This window comes from Thunnus thynnus, chromosome 4, assembly GCF_963924715.1.
Source record: "Thunnus thynnus chromosome 4, fThuThy2.1, whole genome shotgun sequence".
NCBI lineage: Eukaryota > Metazoa > Chordata > Actinopteri > Scombriformes > Scombridae > Thunnus > Thunnus thynnus.
The window spans coordinates 33,598,472-33,624,361 of NC_089520.1; the positions used below are offsets into that span (position 1 = coordinate 33,598,472).

The 25,890-nt window shown below is 40.5% G+C and overlaps 1 protein-coding gene and 1 long non-coding RNA gene across 2 annotated transcripts; both read right to left on the reverse strand.

The window, feature by feature from the left end:
- Positions 1 to 466: 466 nt before the first annotated feature.
- On the reverse strand, positions 467 to 16,520 carry wnt7aa (wingless-type MMTV integration site family, member 7Aa). Its single transcript, XM_067588411.1, has 4 exons — positions 15,710 to 16,520; positions 15,106 to 15,332; positions 12,181 to 12,452; positions 467 to 4,082 (listed from the first exon to the last, which is right to left on the reverse strand). Exons 1-4 carry the CDS (start codon positions 15,778 to 15,780, stop codon positions 3,603 to 3,605), a joined length of 1,050 nt encoding a protein of 349 aa, XP_067444512.1. The 5' UTR covers positions 15,781 to 16,520; the 3' UTR covers positions 467 to 3,602.
- A 2,419-nt stretch (positions 16,521 to 18,939) lies between these two features.
- LOC137182118 (uncharacterized) lies at positions 18,940 to 22,931 on the reverse strand. The gene is made up of 2 exons (XR_010928253.1): positions 22,864 to 22,931; positions 18,940 to 19,661 (listed from the first exon to the last, which is right to left on the reverse strand). It is a non-coding gene; the product is annotated as an uncharacterized lncRNA (long non-coding RNA).
- Between the last annotated feature and the right edge of the window lie 2,959 nt (positions 22,932 to 25,890).

Below are 25,890 nucleotides of genomic sequence, written 5' to 3' on the forward strand. Positions count from 1 at the left end.
TGAGGCAAAGTTTAGCCGAGGAATGTTTTGTGCCGATTATTCCGGGAGTTAAGACCTTTTCTATTGCTCAGATTGAAATCCTTCTTGACATCCTCCCCTTCCAATTGTAAAGGCCCCTCCCCGCTTTCTTCCCATTTGCCATTTCCACAAAATAAATAGCATCCAAATTTTATCTGGGTTTTGCATGGTTACCATTTTGTTAATGGGCAGTCTGGCCTCTCGATGAGACGAGGAGAATTTTTGGGGGGCACAGTGTGGTTGTTGTAGCAACGTTAGTGAGGAGTGAATGAAGCAGATGTCAGAGTAATCCATCAGCCGGCAGCTCCAGACTCCCACTGTTCACTGAGGAACACACACTGCTGTGACACACTCTGCACCACGACCCTCAATCACGCCTATTTGACTGTGATGTGTCCTCATATTACAACCAAACTACAAAAATGTGTATTAAACAAAAAACAATCTGTCAATTCAGAGGCAACATTTATTAACCAAAAAAGAATGAAAAGACAATGTGGTTTTACATGAAACAAGTCAACAATGACCTCTGATTTAAGAGCACTACAGCAGTTGGGTGATATAAGTTCAGTCACATACAAGAACAACCTTTAATGAGGACTGAGTAAGTACTGACTGGCACTTCACTAGAAACTCTTTATAATAACAAAACTGTGAAAAAACGCATGGCCTCTGCAACAATAGCCATGTAATTCACCCTCCTTCTATCTATTATCAACCTTTCATGATACTGTACTATCAAGACTGGTCTCTAGTGTCCCTTTTAAGGTACCTCTGATTGTTTTACATTTAAGCATTAGGGCTGGGTATCAAACCTTAGTACTTATTGAGTACCGAAAGAAATGTTTTTTAAAAACAAAGTGTAGAAACTTGTCAAATACTGAAATTTGGGATTGAATGCTTAGTCAGATTCTTAATCTTTTCTACTTATGCTTAGATCAGATATCTTCAAAACTTTAATTTAATTCATTATTTATTTTTGTTTTTGTATTAGTAACAAAACTCAGGTATGATATTTTCAGCATATCAGAAAACGTGAAATATGATACCCAGCTTGGTGTTCTGGTGACTTAGGAGTTAAGGTGCCGACCATAAACTGTCCCTGGTTTGTGTCCACTCAGGACCTGTTGCATGTCATTCCCTGGGATGTATTGTAGGAACTGGATACCAGACTCAAAGAAGGCATCTATTCAATCGAATGAAAATTGCTCACCTGGCACATAAGACTAAAATATTTCTAGCTTCAGGGTTTGTTTCCGTATTGTGCAGCCCACTGAATGTGCGCAGTAGTGTTTCTCCAACTGGCCCCACCTACACGTTCCTGTCCGGCCCATAGACTTTACATTAAGATGACGTCACAAAAGGCTTGAAAAGAGTTTTACAAATATAAAACCTTCATGGACTAAAAATTCATAATACAAGGCATCATAATTGACCTTATTTGCAGTTTTAGGTGTCCTACCAACAGTTTTATAGACGTCTATAGGTGGTATATGGGGAAAATGCTTTTCAGGCCGCTGAGGATATTTTTGCTGCAATACTGTGAGTGACCACTTGGAAAATTTGGCAGCAAGGCTGAGTGGCGGCAACATATCCAGTTCTCTTTATACATCCAGGTTCATTCCTCATCTATCTTGCCCCTCATTTCCTGTCATCTTTGGACTGTCTATTAGGCATAAAATATTTATATCTTATGATACCCAGCCCTTTGTGTTAGTGATAGACTTGCACAAACTGTATATCTGTGAATCACTAGTTAATCTTATAGAGAGCCAAAGTGAAACTATAACTTTAGGTTCTTCTTGAAGTAATAATACCTCATTTGCATCACATTTGAAGTAATGCAAATTTCTAAAAATGTAGCCATAGTCAACAGTATGTCATGCTGTTCAATCCATATGCGTAAATGGATGGAAATTGTAATCTGATAATTGTATATATTTATTTATTATTTCTGTTCTCAGCAGCCTTTAACAAACACCATTTCCCATAAGACTTTTCTGGCTTAAACATCTCAAACTCAACAGGAGAGAACAGTCGAGTGGCTTCACTAGTCATGGCTAACACATTAGTGGATGGGGAGGACCAAACAGCATTTTTTGGACAACCACAGCTAAAAAGAGGGAAAGATGACCAAGAGAGATGACTTTGGATGGATATTGTAAATAAGGGAGAAACCAACAGTTACAATGACATATTACTGGTAAAAAAAAAAAAAAAAAAAAAGTACCACAGGTGTTCTGTTAAAAATGTAGTTAGAAAATAGTTTCTGTCTGCTAACAAATGAAACCCTGTTTAACTTGGTTAAAATTAATAAAGGTTCAAATTCTAATGCCAATAAACCCCAAAAACACATTTTGCTTTTTGAGAAACAGATGAAAGCAACCCTCTACCAGAGATAGCATTGAGTTACAGAACATTAATGGTACAGCAGCTAGCCTGCAGGTGATGCCAGGACTTTAATTCTCTAAGGTGGGATCATGTTTCCTGAAAGTAATAAATCACAATACTGCACATTTCAGTATAACATTATTATATTCTGCTACTGAGGAACAAGGCACATTTTCCAAACAGTGTTTCAGTGGGTCATTTCCTTTTGCTAAGTTCAGTGACTGAACATTTAGAAATGCTAAAGAGGGAGAATATCTTACATAATGAGATAGAAAATAAATAAAAAATATTTATATAAAAATAATCTCTTACAAAATATATTCTATCAACCAACATTAAGGGGAATTTATGTCTGGAAGCTTGCGTTTGCTCCTGCTGGTGTTGAATTAGCTTGAAGAGTCAATATGGCTGCTCAGTCACAAACTCCATGACTTTCCAGACAACTAGCAGCAAACTGGAGGGCAAGTGGGACAGGAACAAGAAGGAAACAATACTATCATACCGAGCCCAGTATCAGTAGTTTAATGTTCTTCTGCTAGGCTTAGGAACAGAAGCTGCAGGGTCCCAAATACAGTATGTCATTCAGTCGAGTTCAGTTTTGACCTGCTGTAATTTCAGACTGTTGGGACTGGGTTTACTGTGTTCAGACAGACTCAAATCAGTGTCAGTTTTCAGCTCCAGTGTTAAAGTCAAAAAAAAAGGATAGTCACAAGAAAATGCTTTTTGCTTTTAAGTGCACTTGAAGATTTTTTTAACTAAAATGCCAGGCATCTTACACCAACCTTACTGGATTTAGTTAACAGTGAGTTTTCAAAATCATCAGTAGTTTTCTCATAGAATAAATTATTAATGTAGAAAAAGAAAAAAATCAACCACTGTTTGAGGTGAGTCATGCCAATAAACTAGACCTGCAGAGAAAGCCCGGGGCATGAAATGGCGTTCAACTTAAAAGATAAAAATAAAATTTATGAGCCCATAGGTTGTCCAGTGTCATGGCAGATGTCCATTGGCATCAGTATAAACAACACAAGGTGGAGAAACCAGTTGTTGTGATTGTGAATGCAGCAAGGCAGTCACTCCACATGTTTGTATCAGCCACAGAGAATCCTTATTCTGAAACACATTAAGACCAACACACACTCGCAAACAGTCCAGTCTAGCTGTGTGTCTAAAAACATGTCCAATAAATATATCTATTTACAGGTATACACCTCTGTCCTCTCACTGCAGGTGTTGCATTTGACGTAGCAGCACCACAGGAACTTGCAGTTGCACTGCCAAACGCGCGAATACTGGTGTGTGTTATATCCTCGACCACAGCACATCAGATCACAGCTGTTGGGTTGCTGAGCTGTTTTGTTGCACAAGCGGCCCTGCGTTCCCATGCTTCCGGTCAGAGCGTCGGCCTCGCAGTAGTTAGGCGATCTCTCGATGTAGACCAGCTCTGTGTCCATGGGCTTGCGGTAGGAGTGGGGTTTCTTGATCTTCAGGAAGGTTGGGCGCTTGTTGCGGCTGGCTCGCACCGGCTCCACGTGCACGGCATGGTTGTACTTGTCCTTGAGGATGTATCCCAGCTGGCGAAACTTGGGCAGCGTTGTCCAGCAGGTCTTAGTGGTGCAGGATCCCGACACACCATGACACTTGCACTCCAGGTGCATGCCTTTTTCCAGGACCTGCAACATGGAGGAAAAGTTAAGATAGAACAAGGTTTCAAAGTTTTAAACTGAAAGGTGTATAGAGCTACAACTGCTCACCTGAAATCCAATCAGATTCATTCATTTAATTTCTTTTAGATCAAATGTCTATCACACCTTCATTCACTGTTAACACCTTCATAACTTCATTCATTCACTTAATTTCACTGTTAAAAACTAAAAGCTAAGAAGTTCTAACATTGCACACAATTCCCAACAGTTTGTTTGTTGCTGTCTTCTTATAATGAGCAGCTAAAAAAAGATGAGTTCACAGAAATACTCAGTCTAACATATTGCATGAATAGTTCAACAGGTTGAGACAAACGTTTTCTAGCATTCCAAATGAATGTAAGCATTCCAGAGATCTCAGAGCTGCTACAGTATGTCACCCTGTGGCTAGTAGCTCTGTATGTGCCATTCTTTTACAAGACAGCATGAGCCTCAAAACACACTCCCACAAAAATGTGGACCATCTCTAACTTCATACACTCGTTTCACACAAGTTTTGGGAGGTGCCTTACATTTGTGTTTCATAAATTAAATGAAATACCTTTTAATTCCTGCCCTACAAATGTTAGTAGCAACAAGGAGCGCAAGACTCACTGCAACAGCATCCATAGAAGACGTAACAAATATTCTGAATAGGCAGATCATGAAGTTTGTTTAGAAAAAGGGCAGATTGTTCATATAAATAGATTACATTTTTCACAGGGTGCAGTGAAACCACAATAAATATTATAAATATTCCTGCTGCAAAAAGACTGATCGCTGTAGTTTACAGTGAACAAGGTCATGTTGTAATTAGCATCACTCAGAAAACGCTTATACTGTAGTAACTGAAAGGTGTGATTTCATGAGCAGACCCTTTATTAACAATTTATTTAAAAAGCATTTTTAAAAAAGATTTTTTTTAAATCCTATTTATAAAAGTGGGTTTGGATGCATACCACGTGGACAACATGTCCCTACCATTAAATTAAAGGCAACATGCCCCAAAAAATAGATAAAAAAAACTGATAGTGATGCCTAAATATTGCCTCTACAGAATGATGTTTTTTTGTTTCATGGATCATCTTGACAAACTGGATTAACAACAAAAATAGAGACCAAGCACTGTGAACTCGAAACCACCCTACATCTGTGGTTAGAATAAAATCAATCTGTTACGTTGATGAATTCAGATAGAAGCTGGATTAATTTAAGCGCATGCAGTGACTAAAGAGTCACCAGATCCAGGCATTTATAGTGAACTGACTGGCAGCAGTGAAAGGCCTTTTCAGGGTTAGAGTGGAACTTTTCGGTGAGTTTGGCAAAGCAGCCTGGGTATTCTCTCCGTGCCTTGGGCTGAATGACATCAGCTAACCCTCCTTCTTCCTCACTGAGTGGGAACCCTTGCTGGCATTAGAGAAGCCTCACCCAGCTTTTTAATTATTCCACTCTGATATGGCCTCAGACTTTCTGGAGTCTCGTGGGGTAATTGTCAGAAGCCTTGGATGCATACAGCTTAGTGTGGTCATGCCCCCAAGACCTGACAAACATTTAATTCATGGAGTTCAGTCAAGTGAAATGCCAACGACGCTGCCATTGTTTGTCTAACAGAACCCCCTCTAAGCCTCCCGTGGCACCTTTTATACTATTGTTTATTCTTCTCAAGAAATTTGAAGGTTGGCACTCAAAACACACACTGACATCATCTCCAATTAAACATGAAAGCCTTACTACAATAATTACAGAGGTATTGCTTTAGTAAGTGCATATTAAGAGATTCACACACTGTATCACATTGTGACTGATGCCAGACCTCAAATATGAAGCCTCCTCCCCCCAAAGCCTAGTCCAGAGAGATGAAAGAACCACACACGACCTGACGCTATGACACTTACATGACATCTGTCTGAGCAGAGTAACTTCCCAGCTTCTCAATTTTTACACATATATTCATCTAATAAAAAGAAGTGCACACTGAGAAATTACAGAAGATATTTTTCAGGCTGTCAAACCTGAGACATCTAACATATCTAGCATAATGATAGGTACTGCAAGAACTGGTAGTTCTATAATTACTACAAGGAAACGAGGATTTCCACATCATTATGTACATGTACATCTGTTAAAGGTTACGATTGATTGTTTAGTCTATAAAATGTCAGAAAATACTGAAAATGCACATCACAATTTCCCAGAAGCCAAGACAACATCTTAAGTTTGCTTGCTTTATCTGGCCAACAGTCCAAAACAAAAAAAAACACACACACTGTGTGAAAATTAAACTTGGAAAGTTGGTATGCATACTAAAAAGCTCTTGGTTTTTGGGTGTGCTGTTGATGGACACTGCTCTCCCGCAATGCCATGCACGAAGGAAACTGTCAATCTAAAAGTGAAAAGTAAGTGGTTGTGGATGATGATGAAACAGCTCCAGGAACATCTTCAGAAAACCAACGATAATTAATTTGTTTTAGGCTTAGTTGGTGGTGGCATTTTGAAGCCACAGTTTGACTGCCTTTACACAGTGTAAGGATTTCATAATTTTTGCTACTACACAACAATGTAATATATGTTGATTTATCTACTGCAAAAAATGCATACTATGAAGTAGATAGTAAAAAACTGTATACAAGTAGTACTTAGTTTGGAATTGGAACACTGCACAAGAGTCTACAGCCATGCTAGCAACTCTGTGACACAATACAACAGCACAACAGTGTTTTTAGCTAAATGTTACCATCAGTATGCTGACATATTCACATTGATAATGCAACATGCTGATGTTTAGCAAGTGGTGTAATAGACTGTTCTATGTTTTACTATGTGCTTCTGTATGCGAGGTACTGTGTCCCTCTGAGTTGCCGTAAGGCAGGATATGGTTGGTTTGATAACGGCTAACGTCCTGTTTATTGTTTTCTCATTAAGTTTACACAGTTAGACGAACCCAGTATGCTCGGTTACATTGGTGGCATCGATGTTCTTCTACGGGCCTCTGTCAGTTCTTGTCTTTGTAGGTGTCGAGCTATTATCCGCGCTGTTGATTTAGCTTTCCCACTATAGCTAGCTAGCTAAACCTGTGCGGAGCTTCAAAGACTGTGCACAACTACGTTACATGTGTTGTGGAGACGAGAACCCTTTTAAACCTGACACAGGGAGGTTCGACAAATGCTCGCCCGGCAGGGACATCAAGGTTGACTTGCCTGCCTCCTTCACTGGTGATGGGAGCAAGAGTTTCCTCAGCTGGGTGAGGCAGTTGGAGGAGGCATTTAGAGGTGGTCATCAGTGCAATTATGGGAGGTGGCAGCGACTGTAGTAGTGAGCTGGTGAAGATTCTTCCTACTCGCCTCAGCAATTCTACTTATCTGCTATGGGACAGCCGTCCTGTTGCAGTCAAATCAGATTATGCTGCTGTTAAAGAGAGAGTTGGAGTGGTGTTTAGACAGAGACAGTTTATGGACCACTTCAGGGCCAGCCTTCCTCACATGTGCACTCCTGGTAAGAGCTTGGAGGTGTATGCCACTGACGTGAGCCGGCTCGTTGTGGAGGCACACCCAGACTACGGGGACATTGCGCAGAGGGAGGAGAAGTTTCAGCACTTTCTTGTCGGCCTGGACCCGACATTAAAGGCCAAGTGTCTGGAGCAAGGTGCCACACAGGGTGTGACCTGGAGGAGGCTTTGACCGTGGTGGAGCGATGTGAGAATGCCAGGGTAGCTTTGCAAAGAGGCTGTGTGAGTACATGCGCAGGCGCCTAACTGGGTGAGAATCCATCTCTGCAAAAAGATGTATGGTGAAAACCGGAGACTGAGGGCCTGGAACACTGACGGGGGGGGGCGAGGATTCCACTTGCCCTCTGGAGGGCGCTGTAGCTACAACTGTGCTGAGATGGGATGCCAGTGAAGGGGTTCCTGTGATGTACACCATGGTTGCTCTCCTGATCGTGGGCAGTTTCCACCTCGGTGGGGCCACCTGTTACAAGGCCATCGCCAAGACCCAGGGATATCCCCCACCTCTAAGCTGCCAGGAGGTAGGACCCTATTCCAGGCTGGCGTGCCTGATGTGAGGAGCCAAGGAAGCACAGTGTGCATTTCCTATCACCGCAGCAGGACAATGTCAGTCCCCACCCTGCTGAACTGGCCCCTGAGAAAGAACTTTATTGAGTTCTGTGCAGTAAATGGAAAAATGTTGAATACGTTGGGCACCGGTTACCCTGGCGTAGGCCCCACCTGCTGGCAGCACACTTTCCATGTGCTGAGGGAATCCACCTAGAGTGTTCTGCTCGGCCATGCATTGCTGGACTTAGGGCTAGACGTGTTACAGTTATCGGACATTACTTTGCTCCTGCTTCGGGGTGGTGAGTTGGTTCCTGAATGCTGTAGTTGGTTCCTGAATGTTGTAATGTGTCCCTTGCTGATGTCATGACCATTCCCCCTCTGAGTGAGGCCCTTGTGCCAGTGAATGTTTTTCGCCTGGTGATGCTGGCTTGCCTGCCGCAGACTCTGAGGCCTATCTGGAACCTAACATTCTGGAGACCTGGGAACTGGTGGTTGCTCATACATTAATAGTGTGAAAAACGGTGTCACATTAGATCGTATCCTCAATCCCACAGGGGAGGTAGTTGAGTTCAAAAGGGGGTTGCTCCTGGGTGAATTTTACCCAGTTGGAGGAACTGACATTATAGCACCCCCCTGTCCCACTGGTGTGGATGTAGCCACACCGCCAGCTGCTGCAGTTCCTGTCATTATGGACGGCTTACCTATCAAAGTGCAGCAGAAGGCAGAGTTGTCAGAACTGCTGCAGAGGTTTACTAATGTTTTCAACCTGTCGGACAGAAATACAGGCAGGCACAAACTAGTTAAGCACCAGATTAGGACTGGTGACCATCCCCCTACCAGGCCATGTGCAAACCATGCATCTCCTGAGAAACAAGCTGAGATTGAACATCAGGTGGCTGGTCTGCTGACTGATGGGATTGTGGAGAAGAGGTGTGGGCCCTGGGCATCCCTGGTGGTGTCAGTTAGAAAGAAAGGGGGAAGTGGAGATTCTGCATTGACTGTCTTGGTCTTGACCCCGTGACAATCAAGGATTTACACCACCAATAAGTGGATGACTCATGGGAGGGGGTGATACCCTGGCTGGGGCCTTGATGCCCTGGCTGGCTCATCCTGGTTCAACACACTTGACTTTTCAAATGGCTACTGGCAGGTGGAAGTGGCCAAGGAGGACTGAGAGAAAACGGCCTTTACGACAGGAAGGAGCTTGTACCAGTGGCGAGCCATGCCTATGGGTCTAAAAAATTCTCTGGCCGTTGAATCATTTGGTATGGAAAAAGGTGCCCTTTGAGTGGACGGCTGAGTGTGAGGCAGCTTTCACTTACCTCAAGGTGCTCATCTCCTCTCCAGTGGTTATGTTGCCCAACTTTACACTCCCTTTGATGATCTACACTGACGCTTCTAAAGACTCGGTTGGGGTGGTGTTGGCACAGGATGGTGAGGGACTAGAAGAGGTCATAGCCTCTGTCGTAGAATGAGAGCTATGGGCTGTAATGTGGGCTGTGTGCAAATTCAAACACTATGTTGGACTATCTACATTCTCCATCATAACAGACCATCGCCCTTTGCTGGACTTCAGGCACATGGCTATTCATAATGACCCCACTGGACAGAGCAGTAGGTGGATTTTGGAGCTGGACCCATTTGACTGGGTCATGGTTCATAAGTATGGCTTCCACCATAAAAACGCTGACGCTCTCCTGCCTTAGAGGCTTCACCAGTCCTGTGGTTTCTCCAGGTCAGGGATCAGCCTCAGGCTGGGGGGTCGGACAATTAAATGATTGGTGGACTTCCGCTTTTGAGCATTTGTTGTTGAATGCAAACAAAAAGAAAGGAAGTGTTTGCTGCTGGACGTGCTATAACATCTTATTAAGTTTACACAGTTAGGTGGACCCAGGGCACTCGGGTACAGCAGGTATAATATTTCTAACTGATGGGAATGCCATTAGTTTTGTAGATATAAACCAAGGTATTTGACAAGTTACAATTTCGACTTGATGGCGCTAGATTAAAAGTCATCACCATATACATGACAATTCATGGAATGATATAAGAAGCTGTGCTATTTAACAACTTCTACATAATTTAATATTCAGGACATACGAACTGCAGATATGTGTACATTAACATTTAAAATCTGACTCTTTTACTTTCAGCCAACAAATCATTACACTTAGTGTTATCAAGGATTAGTGTAGTAAGATTACCTCGGACTATCACTGATCTGTCAGTTGCTTTTCCAACAGATTGCTTTCTTGTGGGGCCATTTTGTGATTAGTCCTGTACTTTCTATTGATCTGTCATTTGGTTCCCTACATCTTGCCATGGGTAAACAACATCAGAGTCTGGCTAATGCACTCCCAGATGGTCATGGTTCCGAGTTCACCTCACTGTGCATCTTGTCAGACACTGTTAGCTCTCGACTCTACATTGTTTGTGTTCTCTAAATGACTGTAGGATCTTGCCTTGACCACACTTTGTCCTCACTGGCTCCTGATGTCACTGTACTTCAACTCATGCTTTAATTAACTCTCATTTGCCCAGGTGATGTACAGTACTCTCTCACTGTGTCATTGTCAGTGTATTTAAAGCTGTCTCATATGCAAAAACGATAAATGCCCCAGAGTTAAAAAAAAAAGAATATATATAGCATTACCTCAATTTAACTAGAATTATTCAGTTGAGCTTGACAGGTCATTTAGAACATTTAGTTTTTTAGCTTTAGTCCTAGAGATAGCCAGAATCATGGAAAGTTTGAACATCTACAGTTCTATGAGCAAACTCAATCAGCTGATGAGGACTGTGTGTATGGTCAAAAGCTCCAGAACAAGCATGCAAGTGGACAATGAGTTGAGATTGTTTTGTCAACTAAAATTAAATAGCCTAAAATCAATATCAAGATGAAGAATCAGATTTACCTTGATACACCTCTTAATTACAATATGTCCAGTTAAACATACTGGTCTGTTGATGATTGCTTGGTTGAACTTCTGAAATTGTGAGTTGATAGATGTTTATTAAAAATGAAGATATAAGTCAATTTAGGTTGGTAAGGGATGCATAATGTTAGTAATTGAGATGAGGTACAGTACAGTGGGGTCCATACTAAACATAGTGCAAAAGTAGCACAAGCAGAGAAGAGTCATAAAGTTAGCAAACTGACCCTGTAACGTCTGTTATACAGCATCATCTATCTAAAGATTGCTAACAGTAGCTAACATTAGCCATCATAAGCTATTGGTCATACCAGACCAAGTAAGGCTGTATAAAGTGAATTGGAAAGAGGTTTGATTGCTTATAAATTTAACTTTTCATTTTTAAAAGGAGAACACAACATTATTTCTACTTTCAAAATTTAAATAATGTTGCTTTAGACCTCAATTTAGCAAAATAACTTTTGCTCTGTACTGGTGCTTAATTAAACAGTCGCAGTGAAACCATATTTCTGCAACAGCATCCTCCAAAGCAAATGAATATGCCCAAATTATTGCAACTTAAAATGATCTGACTTGTCCTTGTGTATGCTGGAACAGCCCTGCAACCCTTCATCATAAGATTAATAGATAGATTTATAGATTTATGCATGCATGGATTTCTGGATACTACCTGATTTGTCCAGATTTTTTTACCACTCATTCTTGCAAATCTCCATACACAGTTAACCTGAATGTTTATTATTAAAATGCTTTCAAGCACTTCTTCAACAGCTACGCTTTCTATGTTTCTCTGTTCATTTGTTTCTTTATGTATACTGGATTTTAAACTGCTAACAGTCTCACATAAGGAGAAATATAGTGTGCAGTGCACTCTTACAGCAGGTGGTTTGAAAGAAGTCAAACTGGTTAGAGACAACGAGTTGGTGAGTGGTTCTAAATGTAGAGTATAAATCATTATGTATGAATTCATTAGATTCTGTCACCGAGTGCTCCATTTTTTCTGACCCTGAGCACCTACTGTAAATGACTTATTTTCAGGTGATTATGACATAATAGTGCAATGGGCTGGAGTTTAACAATAGACTTTAAAATTACACAAACATACCTTGCGTCCCACTTCATTGTTGTGTAGATTCATGAGAGTCCTGGCATTCTGCTTAATCTCCCGTGCATCCACAAACACTTTGGAGAAGCCCAGGCCGTAGTGTATGTCTGCAGAGCAGCCACCCCACTTCCAGCCCTCCTCCTGGTTGTAGAAACCCTGTTTCTCCTTGTCACAGCTGCAGCCGCTCAGGCTTCCCTGGGTGCAGGCCGCAGTGACTGCATGGGCAACGCCGGCAGCAATGATAGCATAGGTGAACGCAGCCTCCTTACTGCCTGCGATAGAGAAAAGACATTTTTAATCACAATTACCGACAACAGGATTCAGTGTTTCAGGCACTGTCAAGCCTCCTTACATACCTGGCATAGCTGCCTCAAACCAAATCATAAAATACATGGGTCAAGCCAAGTAGAATACATTAATCAAGCTCTCTTAAAACTGATAAACTTCAGGAAAAAGCTCTGAATCTTGCAGAAAATATGATGGAGCAGTTTGGAACAGGAGAAAGCTCTACTGCAGGAAACTAAGTCTAGAAAAGCAGTTTCATTGTCTTTATGATGATTTATGATCAAAGAACCTACAGGTGGCTGACTAGTCTTCAAATCTCACAACAGTTAATATACTGAATAGATGTGATTGGTAACAATGTATGTTTGAGATGATCCAGTTGGAGATGTTGCGGCATCATTCTGGCCCTTGTCCCAGCTGCCGTCATCCTGGGATCCACCCTGTGGAGGTGAATCTGAGAGGCATGCAGAGCCTCCCTACATGGATGGATTTCCACCCCATAAATCTGAGTGCTTCAGGTCAACTGCGTTTTTTAATTAAAATGGAGATAATGCCAGTCGGAGCGCAAGTGGAAACCATCCAAAATTGACCATAAGTTACAAAAAGGCTCCAATAAAGTCATCATCTTCAACAATTAAACCCACAGCAACATTTTAGACATTTAAGGTCAATGTTCTCCTTCATCCACTGAAATTTATGGGCGAATGTAGAGCCTCGCTGGAACACGTGGACCTGGAGGACAATTTAAAGCAGCATTCTGGCACCCCATTTGTAAACTGAGCATATTAACTATTACATAATTTGCTACTTCAAACACTCTGATTTGCCTTTACAGCCAGTACAGAAGACACCAGTACCTGCAGTACAGTACTTCAAGTAGCCAACTTGGTGGGTGGGGAGGATACTTGATCCTAATGCCAAAATACTGTACATTGCTGCATCCCTGCCAACAATAATCCCAAATTTATGTATTCTGTCAGTTATCAGTGTTCCAGTCTGCTGAAACAAAACAATGGGTTCAAACAGACTCTGTGCAGGGCAGCTGGACCACTCCAGCCAACCTGCTGTCTCCTGGAATTCAGCCTTCTGGTCGACATTTGGTTAAAATTTGGATTCTAAAATTCTGAAATGTCTTGTGTTAATGAAAGGCATATAAACACCTCTGTCTGAGTCTTGTTTAAATCTGATGATATGCAATAAAAAGTGTAGTTGCTTCACTGAAGCAGCGTTTTAAAATCATTCGACATAAATCATCTTCTGCTAAAGCTGCAAAACCTGGAGGTAAATTTATAAACCTAGAAGAAAGTAGTTGTCTGAACTTGAAGCTTCTGGGGGGAAAATATTTTATGAACATACATGATGGTTTGGCTGAAAGTAGATGGAGATCTGGATGTTACAAGCATACTTGACTAGAGATTTTTATGTCTCGTCTCAATCATCACAATCAGAGCTCATTTAATAAATTGTGAAGATGGGGAGCGATATCAGTGTTCATACTGACCTATCAGGCACTGGCCCACTCATTCATACATCAAACTATTCATATTGCAGCTGTTAACAACTATGTGCATCACATTTAATCAGACTGACAAAGCAAACATGTCAGTCTGATTAGCCTGTGCTCATTTTCATTGCAGCTTACACCACAAACATTTCTGGCAATATCATATAATATAAAGCCTTCATGTACAATGCAGCAATCAAAGTAAATTAAAGGCTTCAACAAGATGTGAGCTGTAATCCTTCATGACACCTGAAGTGAAAACTGACACCCAAGCTGTGCATTTCTGCATGTCTCTGAGATGACAGGGTGAACTTCACGGACAAGACATTGGAAAACTGGCGTTTTAAATATGATTCTCCCTTTATTTCCGCAGTCCTGTCTCTAGAGCAAGCATCGCCTCCAGCCTTATTCCACATACAGGATAAAATCTGCGGCTTATTTTCCCACCAAGAGCAGATGCACAGAGTCTGAGCTTCAGATTTGCAGACATTTGTCAAAGTGTCAGAGGTCGAGTACCTCAGAGGAATATCTTTTTTTAAAACTATTTTTGGACACATTGTAGCTCGCTGTCCGGTTTTTTCATTCACTTGCTTAGATACTGTAAACAGTGAAGTTAACATACAACTCAATACATCTTAAAGCATGCTGTGTGCACCATTATCAAGTTGCTGGTGTAATGTAGTGCAGCAATCAAAAAAATAAAACGCTTCATTTTTAATATAATTTTTAACTTTAAGTTAAAATCATGTGAGGACTGTAACTATGACGATAAGGCATGCTGAAATGTTTCAACGATTTCTAAGATGAAGTAAAGCTCTCACTTTAGGAAGCTTTCAGTATATTATTAACCTTTGAAAACAACATTTACATATATTACAAGTGTCAGTAGAAAGGTATGAACTACTATAGAAATATGAATCTACATACAATGCTGAGAGTAATGCAATAAGATCACTTTAAACTCAGTAACAGGCCCATCACAGAACCCCATAGAATACTGAAGGAATACAACTAAAATGCCTGCACTAAACACACCAGTGATTCAATACAGTATGTAGATTTTTTCAGACTTATTACCGATCTAATCTAATTACAGGTGTACAACATGTTAAAATTAAAATCTAAGTACAACTTACCCACTCTGAGCTCTTTCCCGAACACGGTCCTCTCTCCCAGGGCCGAGCAGTTCCATCGTCCGTGTCTGAACTGGAACTGGCACTCATTGATCCCCATCTGAACTCCCTCTCCGATCACTATGATCGCGTCGGGTCGGCTCTGACAGATAGTCCTCTGACGGGGGGCCAAGCCGGGGATTTTATTGCATATGATGCTCGCTCCCAGCGCAACCACTGACGACAAACCCCTGCGGTGGAAGCGAGAGATTAAAATATGGCATTTTTCTATGGAAGTTCTGCAGGTGTTTCTACATACACCCTCCATTGGAGGAGATAATCTGACTTTAGACATATCTAAATATCTGCAGGTGTGCTGAGGGGCTTTATAGTTAGACTTACTTATACTGAATACATTTTTTAAAAAGGGCAATTGATGTATACCCCACTTGCAGTGGAACACAGACTTCACTTTGGGGGCCCCTCATTTGTTTACAGGTCTGAAGAATTTTTATTAAAAGCCCTAATTTCTCAATTTCAGCAACATTTTTCCTGCATTGACCTCAAAATCTTAAACACCTCTGTGTGATAAAGTGCAGATAACCAGCAGGCCATCCTAATAACTCACCCGATTTTCAAATAGACTATTCCAAGGCACAGGAAAAAATGTAAAATCCACCGCCGTGTCTTCCTACTCATGGTGCTAAACCCAGCCGCTGGATGAATGCTCTGCTGTTGCAACAAGCAGCTTTATTTCTCTATCGAGTCCCGCGGGATCTCCAGGTGTTCCGGGCTGCAGGGGTGGATAAAGCTCCTCGGGAAGAACCAGAGTTTGTGGAAATGCCTTCGTCCTGATTTCATTTGGTAGGTGTCCGATGGTGTGAGCCTGTGGTGGAGCATTGGGGCTGTTGTTTCCAGGTAAGCAGCTCGGCTCCTCACTGATCACGCTGAGTGAGTATATGAGTGTGTGTGTGTATGTGTGTGTATGTGTATGTGTGTGAGTGTGTGTGTCTACCTTTTCTATCAGGGCGTGTTCTGCGGAGGATCTGCCTCTGAGCTGCTCACACACTCTCTCAGCCTGCAGGTACACGCTCAGCTCATCTGTCCGTGTATCTGACGCACACACGCTCACAGCTCAAGTAACAATCCAGTCAGATCTTCATACTTGTTACATGTTACTGAGAGAGCAAGTCACCTCCCGGACACTTCCCTGCATCATTCAGCGCTCACTTGCATGTCCTCCCGGCCACTGAACGGTAGCCTGTCTGACAGACAACCACCCACCGGCACTTTTTATTTATTTTCCAACAATAAACGCTCCTCCCACCGATCCATGTTTATCTTGGCACTTCTAGAGCCCCATCTCCGTCAGATCACGTTTCATTTGCTGAGATTTGCGCCTCAAATCTCAAACTATTAACACAACAAGAAGCTAAGTACATTTACCCAAGTACTGAGCTGAAGGACAAGTTTGAGGTACTTTTACTTTACTAGAGTATTTCTATTTTATGGTACATTTACATCCCAGTGAAAATATTGTTCTTATTACTTAATATTCATCTAGTATAGTTACTTTACAGAAAGAGTCATACTATACATGTCATCATCTTATGAAATACGATTTAATACTATTATAGCAACATAATCCAACATTATAATCAAATAATAGGGGCCATTCTGCATAATGAGTCATTTTACTTTTAATGTTTTAAGCTCATTTTGTTGATAGTATTTTTACTTACTCACTACAGTCTATAAAGGTTCTGAGTACTTCTTCTCTCACTGCATAACAGATCCGCATCTTAATTCACATTTTCCATCCATGTGTGTTTTCGACAAGCTGGTGCACATGTTGTCTGCCAAATGTCATTAACTCAAGAGACTTTAAATCAATAAATGCTAATTAGAATGGAAAATACAAACTTCACAAACGAAAAGAATGTAGAAAAAAAATCAAGCGGACTATTGAACACAATCTGGTTTAATCATATTTCACCAGAGCAGCACATCACAAAGGGAAAAAATGAGTCTAGCTTTATTTGTTTAATTACTGTAAATCCAGCCCAACAATAACAGGTATAATAAGCAGCTTACAGCACGAAACAGCTGCACAGCTATTAGTCTGGATCAGATTTTCTCATCATTTATGACTAATAATTCTTCGGTGATTTACAGACTCCATGGTGGTCTTCTGTTGGGAAGATGATTAGACTTGTCAAAGGACTATAACACCATCTGCTGGCACAGCTGTGTAGCTGCTATCATCTGTCTGAACTGCATGGCTGCATTCACCTGTCTGCAGGGCCCCTGCTGTCTCCATACGGCCATCAGTACAAATACTGTAGATATCAGCTTTAATATATTTTACACAGACGGTCAGAAACCAACAAGTTGTGCTGGAATAATACAACCAGGCTCCAGCTTTTCTTTCTGACAATTGGTTTGTGGTAATTTGATGAAACACAACATTGTTGAGGAAAACGCTCCATGTAAGCACAATATAAACCAAGTACATGTTGTGTGGTCCCTCTATTAGACACCAGTACAAGATTATGTAATAATGCAGGACCTAGTTGATATTATACTTTAATGCACATAACCAAGCAAATCAATCATCTTATCAAAAAGCAACTGACAAAGTGAATCTGGGACTACTGGGATCTCAGGGCAGTTGTTTTGCCCAGTTGGTGATCCATCCTGTGTGTAGGGTAAGATTTACTCTAAAAGTCATATTCATTAAGGAATTTTCACACTTTCAGGACATTCACTAACCAATGATAGCCTACATACTCTACTTCATAATATGCTGAATACATCATAAGAGAAAATCAGATGGATCAATCCATCAATGACAGATTATGAAACCATTTTTTCTTATGATTTTACTGCTGTGACGTTGTGGATTTTGACTGAGCTACAACTGAACAGTTATAAAATGATCCTGATCATAACTTGAACAGGACATGCTATTATTTTACATTTCAAGTTTGGCCAGAAGTGTGATATTCACAGTGATGGAAAGTAACCACTCACATTTATTCATCCAGGGTCTGAGCAGACTGAGTGTGACATCTTTGTTGTTTTCCAGTCAGGTGATGTTGCTTCTGATGGGGCGGGACTAATTACAGCTTTATTAGTACAGCTGAACAGAACAGAGCTCAGACCATGTGGTTTGAGTATTTCCATTTCATACTACTTTATATTTCTACTCCACTACATTTCAGATGGAAATATACTTGTTGCTCTGCTAAATATATTTGTAATGCTTTACTTTTTGAGTCAGTCATTTCCGGGGTTGTTTCCTGGAAAGAATGATGTAATCTGGTTGTAATCATGTGGGAAATGGAACTCTACTTGAAAGAAAAGCTCAGTTAAAACCTACGCATGTACTCACTTATTGTTGGAAACTTTGTTATAGATTTGTTTGCTCGCACATGTAGACATGTTTCAGATTTTTGTGTTCAGCTGACCTACTCATCACTAAGACTCAAGGTTAAGCAAGCAACAAATTCATTTGCTTATATTTTCTGTATAGTTAGTTTTAAAATACATATAACCCCTATCTGGAAAATTACAGAGCCAAGACATAAAGTGTCACTGATTCATTTGTTTACATGTCAGAAACCTGAAAGAGGTTTACTTGAGGGTTGAGTCAAGTTTCATATTGTTGTTGTTTATAATACCATGGATTGCTTTACAGAGGACTATCCAACAAAAAACTTACGATTAGCTGCAGTTTGATCAGGTAGTGTTAAAATGTTGCTTACACATTGATGCATCAGGGATAAAAATCTATTATAATATATAAGTAGAGGATCTGAATGTTAGTAATTCAGTGTAAAGCTAATCAACTATGAGTTTTCCATATTATATCAGATTTTATTATACAGCTCAAGAGAGTGCAAAAGAGGCAAGTAAGTTTATGTTTACACTGACAAAATGTAAAAAAGAAAAACAAAAACATTTATATCATAGCAGATTCCATTTATGAACCACAATATGTACTACATAATAAGAACTTTCATAAAACTGATACACAACATGTTTAGTGATCACAGAGGAAACATGCAGATGTCAGTTACATCTTGGACATCTTTAAAAGAGGTCTGAACATCTGGTCTGTATGAATAACATTTATTAGAAAGAAAGAGAAGAGATGCTGCTCCTCAGGGAAGGCAATAGATTGTATAGTTATCACCGAAACAGGGCAAAATCACTACCCTACAACTATACAATCTACTACCTCACACTGCATGAACAGCTAGATTTAACTGCTGAATACAGACACTTCTGGATCCGGAAAACACTGATGTGAGACAACTGGAATTAAGGAAGCATGGAGGGGCAACAGAGACGCGTCTTTGTCACTTTGAGAAAGACAGTAGGCTGAATAGTTATCTCCCAGTGCGGGTGTGACCCTAAAACTATACAACCTACTACCTCATCCCACAGTGCAAACTGAGCTGTTGAGCTGCAGTGAAAGAGCAGGCCCATTTAATGATGAAGAGCCTCCTCAACACCACAGAAAAGCACCAGCTGAATCCAGATCTCCTGACAGGACCAAATGCTGAGGCCTCACACTGTGGAGAGAGATGGATGGAAGAAATTTAACACGAGGAAAATTCACAACAGGTATAAAAGCAGCAGTTTCCAACTCTTAGGTGTTAAGTGGGAAAATACAACTGAATAGATGCCTCAAAGAAACACTCTGATAGAGATGGACTGATGTGCACTTGTGTGATCAGATTATTCATTTTGCATGAGATGAAATTGAGCAGTGAAGTAGCATTTGAAAAAAGTCATGATTCAGTGCCAAAACTGGAACTAGTATCAAAAAATGTGGATGATATCCAGCACTGCTCTGAGTCCTCTTCCAAGACAACTGTGGTCCTGTTTGTTATGAGTAAGAAGTTACTGTGATCTGAGCCAACAAGAATTTAGTTTTATGTGAATAAAGATACAGATGGTGACAAAAACTGTAAGACTGAATAAACTGTAGTCTGTTCCAAGCCAGTTTAAGTTCATACAGACTGTAAGAGCAGCAGGATGGAGAGCAGGCGGTTAAATGTTGGGCAGTTCAGTACCACGGACAGCAGCTGGCAGCGGAGCGTTATTATGCTGCGAAAACACTTTAAAGACATCCGGACAAAACGCTGTGTTTACCTCAGCTGTCCACACTTAGGCTGCATCTAACGATTATTTTCATTATCATTATTCTACCACTTAACATTTTTCTAGTTTAAGCGATAATTTGTGTCCGTAAAGAATGTCCATCCAAAGTTTTCAGAGATATTCTCCAAAATGTCTTGTTTTGTCTCAAAACCCAAAGATATTCTGTTTATTATTATAGAGGAAAACAACAACAAGGAAATATTTACATTATGAAAGCTGGAACCAGTGATTTATTTATTCATTTTTTTGCCATTTTTGCTCAATAAATTGCGAAATGACAACAATTAGCAAAATCCTTTCCAATTACTTACTTTTCTGTCCATTGACTAATTGATTCTTCGTTGCTGCTCTTGTCAACACCTTTTCTTGTCAAAGATCACTGAACATATATTAAAATGTGCACCCAGAGTTAATGGTGTATGGTTGGAGACAACTGGTTCAAACATTTGATGAATTTCAAATGTTCTTAATACCTTGATCATGTTAGACAATGTCCTTTCTGGTAACTACAAAGATGAACAAATGATATTGAAAAGAAGAAGTGAATGTTCCATTCAGTGACTGGACCTAAACTCATTCATATCTGGGAACAGTCTTCACTTTATTGACTTGTTTCAACTGTAAAGATTTAGCTGGAACTGTAATTATTACATTTGATGATATATGATATTAGGCTTATTATGTTTCAGGGAAAAGAAGCAGTGGTGCTACATCACACAGCAAAGACCACAGATTTCATTAGTGAGGTTATGATTAAATTGTCATTTAATAACTACATTGATAAGGATCTCTCTGATTCAGCTCAGCTGGTGATGGGGACTAAAATTGAGAGTAATTTTTTTCATATATCAATGAAGGCAATCTGTCAATCATTTCCACTATGAAATGTCAAATTTCCCAAAGCCAACGATGACTTTTCAAACAGGTTATTTGTCTGTCCAACAATCTAAAATCAAAATATATTCAATATGTAATGATATAAAAACACTCCTAACGTTTGAGAGCCTGGAACTAGATCATGTTTAGCCTTTTAACAATTCATTGATTTAACTGAATCAAAATGATTGTGTATAGTAATGTGTAGATTGATGTTTAGTGGATTTTCTAATCTGACTGATTGATTCAGTACCAAAAGCAAATATTTGCTTGAGCAATGAGAAACTTCTTATTTTGGACCGAGTTCTAATACAACATCAGCCACAAGCTTTAAACTAAAGGAACAAGTCTGTTCCTGCGTTCCCTGTTATTACTAAACCCACTCTGACAGTAAAGACTGCTTTTACAGCTGGCAGCAGGTAGGCCAGCTTCCCACATTCTCTCTGCCTCCAACCACCTCCACCCACCCTCCTGTACCCTCCACACACTCTCCTGTAACCTCCACCCAACCTCCTGTACCCTCCACACACTCTCCTGTAACCTCCACCCAACCTCCTGTACCCTCCACACACTCTCCTGTAACCTCCACCTAACATTCTGCAACCTACACACACACACACCTGTAAGCTCCACCCAACATCCTGTAACCTCCACACACTCTCCTGTAACCTCCACCCAACCTCCTGTAACCTCCACACACCCTCTTGTAACCTCCACCCAACATCCTGTAACCTCTCCACACTCTCCTGTAATCTCCACACACTCTCCTGTAGCCTCCACCAAACCTCCTGTAACCTCCACCCAACATTCTGCAACCTACACACACTCTCCTGTAAACTCCATCCAACACCCTGTAACCTCCACATACTCTCCTGTAACCTCCACCCAACCTCCTGTTACCTCCACACTCTCTCCTGTAACCTCCATCCAACCTCCTGTTACCTCCACATACTCTCCTGTAACCTCCATCCAACCTCCTGTAACCTCCACCCAGCCCTTCACCAACCTCCTGTAACCTCCGCCCAGCCTCCTGTATCCTCCACCCAGACTCCTGTAACGTCCAAGCAAACCCAGATGTTCCTCAAATGTCCGTTTGAGAGGAAGCAACCCTCAAACCCAGAAAGCTGTCTGTCCATTGTTGTCCTAGAACACTAGAAAATACTCTTTTATACGTGAGGCTGTTCTGTTACCAAGATAGTTTGACGAGCTCTTTACTTAGGGTGGGTCTACAGTAAAATATGACATCAGCAACTCTTAAATTCAGATAGAAAGTCAACAGTTCTTCACACTCGGAGCTGGACGAGTCACAACGACACTCCTTCTACAGGGAATGGGCGCTAGCTTGCTAGCTAGTAACTTACTTATAATCAACCAACATGACTGGGCATAAATAACTAGCTAACTAGCTAACTGGATGTTCATACCCGTGTGAAGGTTTCATTAAATGTAGTAATTATAAGCATGTAAGTGCCCTCACCGTCGCACCGCACTGTGCCAGCTACGTCAGTTAACCACTCCTTACAACTTGCTAGCCAACGCAATCGAGCTAACAGCTAGCTAGCAGCACGTTCCAGCATGGTTGTCCAGACAAGCAAGCGTCGGATAAAAGTGCAGCAGTCGGCTCCCCCGCTACAGAATAACACCAGGTGTCATTGTGGAGTGTTTTAAACGTTACATGTACCGGCATTAAAGTCAATTCAATAAAAAAATGTGTCATTAATACAGTGTACCCACCTGTCTGCCATGTCGAAATTCTCCTCCACCCTCTGACTGCGTCTTCGTCCTGGGTTGATGCCGCAGCTTACAAGGAGCTTAAAGGCGCATCACCGCCCCCTGCTGTCCGGGGTGTAAACTACAGCAATAACGCCTCCAGACTTCTATTAAGATATATATATATAAAAAACTCTGCTTGGAACAATAAAATGTGTCTGATAAGTTTTTCCACAAAACAGGTACCAACAAAAAACAGTTAAATACCACTTAAAAATCTTAAAAATGGCATCTAGTTCTTCTCCCTCATTTAAAATTCCAGAATCTATAAATATGGAACTATATTTCATTTCAAAAGTTTAACTTCTAGATACAATTTGTCTCCTACTTCACTGTAAAGTTCATTCTCAGTGTTTGTGCACTGGAGGCTTCAAGTTTATACACCACACTTGTGAAAGTTGAATACTGGACCAGGATTGGCTCCAAACCAGTTCTGATGTCACAAATCATGCTTATAGGCCCGCCCCTTAAAATCATATTTTCAATGAGCACAGAGAAGCTTTTCACTTTCAGCAGATGAATGTTAAAACAACCTTCTTGTGTCAAACTCTGCACATACATCATTCTGCACAGTGAAGCTCAAACATCCAACTGTAGGAACAAGAAGAAAAAGATATTTTTGAGAAACAGGGGACTTAACTAATTATTTCATAATAAATACAGACCATATCCATATGCACTTCATCCAGATTAACTTTAAATTCACTTGCTTGATTTTGTGATGTTTTCTTTCACATGATGAAGCTCATCTCATTACACCCCCCTTTTATTTGATAATTCCTGCAGTGAATGTATTGTCCTCTTGACAGTGTTTATATAGGGATGTTGGATTTTCCCCCATAATCTGTTTCATGTTAATAACTTAAATCCCATAACAATTAGTTAACAGATTCAATTTTAATTCTAATTCTAAATCTAATTTCAGTGATTTAATCTTCTCATAGGGGTAGGGGACTGGATGAAACAAAGAAATGCTTGTGATGCAAAAGCACCTTGCAGTAGAGCCAGACTAATAAATCTGCCAAACAATACAATATCAGCCAATATTAGCTTCTCACAGACATAAGAGTATTAGTATATACTGTATATCAGCTTATAAGTGACAAGACACCACAGTACTGAAATGCCAGATATTTTTGACTAGTTAAGAAACAGTGATTGTTGATTTTCAACAAGCGTGCACTAACAACTGTAAAATGTCCTGATATGAGGAAAATGTTACTGAAAAACACAAATTGGCCATGCTATGATTCTAATGGATGTCAATCATGAATTTATCTAATGAGCTGAGATGTTATAACCAAGAAATGACAATAATATAGGTGAAATGAAACCAACAATCTTGGAGTTATAGAGGATTAGGTGGTGATGATCATTATACATTACAACTGATGTTTTCTACTTACTTAATGGACGACATAATAAACACACAATCACACACAAGTTTCTCATTTCTGAAAGCCAATTCATTCCAAAGTTGCATCTTCAAGTGAGGTCTTCATGTCAAAATGATGTCTCTTTTAATGACTCAATGTATTGCCTTTTACTTTCATCAATTACAATAATGCACAAACTCTATTTTGTGAGTAAAGGTCTGAAGAAGACATCCTTTGATCCCAAAAAAGCTATTTTGCACATTTGAGATTTAGCTGTCAAATCCTCTTGTTGGAGTGAAACATATTTAGATGTTAGACTACTGAAACATCACCAGGAGGCGCTCTATGCTGAGATGACGTTTATATACATATATCCCTCCAGAAGAGTTCTAGACACTTGTAGAATCAATGCCGAGGCTGAGGAACACCTTTCTTCAAAACGATATCCCCTCATTGGGTGTTTTGATGATGGTGGTGGAGAGCGCTGTCTAACATGTCAGTCCAAAATCTCCCATATGTGTTCAACTGGGTTGAGATCTGGAGACTGTGAAGTCCATAGCATATGATTCAAATAATTTTCACACTTGTCAAACCATTCAGTGACCCCTCGTGCCCTGTGAATTGGGGCATTGTCGTCCTGGAAGAGACCACTCCCATCAGAATAGAAATGTTTTATCATATCATCATGACTCAGAACAATTTTGTATTGGTTTGTAGTGACCCTTCCCTCTAAGGGGACCACCAGATCCCCTCATAACTTTAATTTGTCACCCGTCTGTGCATATATAAATATTTACTGGAATGGTTGTTATTACAGGGACAGTGGCGATATGACAGGAATTGAGGGAGAGAAAGATGGGGGGTCGACATGCAACAATAGGCCTGGAGCTGGATTCAAACCGCAGATGTTGTGGTTCTATGGCATGCATCTTAACCAGTAGGCTACCGGGGTGCACCAGAAATGAAATACTCATTGTGTAACTTCTGTCCAGAGAAGAACTCAGTTCACACAGTTTGCAGTAAGTGTGTTTAATTCTGTAAGAAGTAGCCCATTGTAACAATGAAAAAATAGTGCTTGTTGAAAATTCCCCACAGTACGTCTCATGTCCTTCGTATTATTATTATCATCAGTGTACCACATTCACCATGTGTCAGCAGATCTACATTACATTGTGTCCTTATATGAGACATATGAGGTGAGAGGCGGGCACTGACTCGTCTCAACAGCTACACAGGCAGGGCGACGTTACACACAGCGGCGTGATACACACACAGGCCATTTCAGTTGAGGCAAACAGCATTTTGCTAAATGCAACAGTGGAGGCAGATTGATGTTTTACATATGCATGTACAACAGAATAGTACAGTGAAAGGTTTTTGGTGCACACAGTATTAAGGACATAAATTGATTGGAAAAGCAAATGCACTGTGGCCTGCTGAATTTGCATTGCCGTAATAATAGCCACAGTTTGCATTTCACTCTAAGAAAACATTGTACATTCTACAGGAACAAAGCCACCTTGCAACTTCTCATCAGAGTTAAGAGTTAACATATGAATTGCTGCATTTCAAATAAAAAAAATTGGAATAAATAAGACACATTGTAGCACCTGCA

Coding starts and splice junctions, on each gene's coding strand:
- wnt7aa (XM_067588411.1), bottom strand. CDS start 15,780: ATGAGTAGGAAGACACGGCGGTGGATTTTACATTTTTTCCTGTGCCTT. Junction 15,333..15,709: donor ATAGTCTATTTGAAAATCGG/GTGAGTTATTAG, acceptor CTTCCACCGCAG/GGGTTTGTCGTCAGTGGTTG. Junction 4,083..12,180: donor ACAATGAAGTGGGACGCAAG/GTATGTTTGTGT, acceptor TCCATGTTGCAG/GTCCTGGAAAAAGGCATGCA.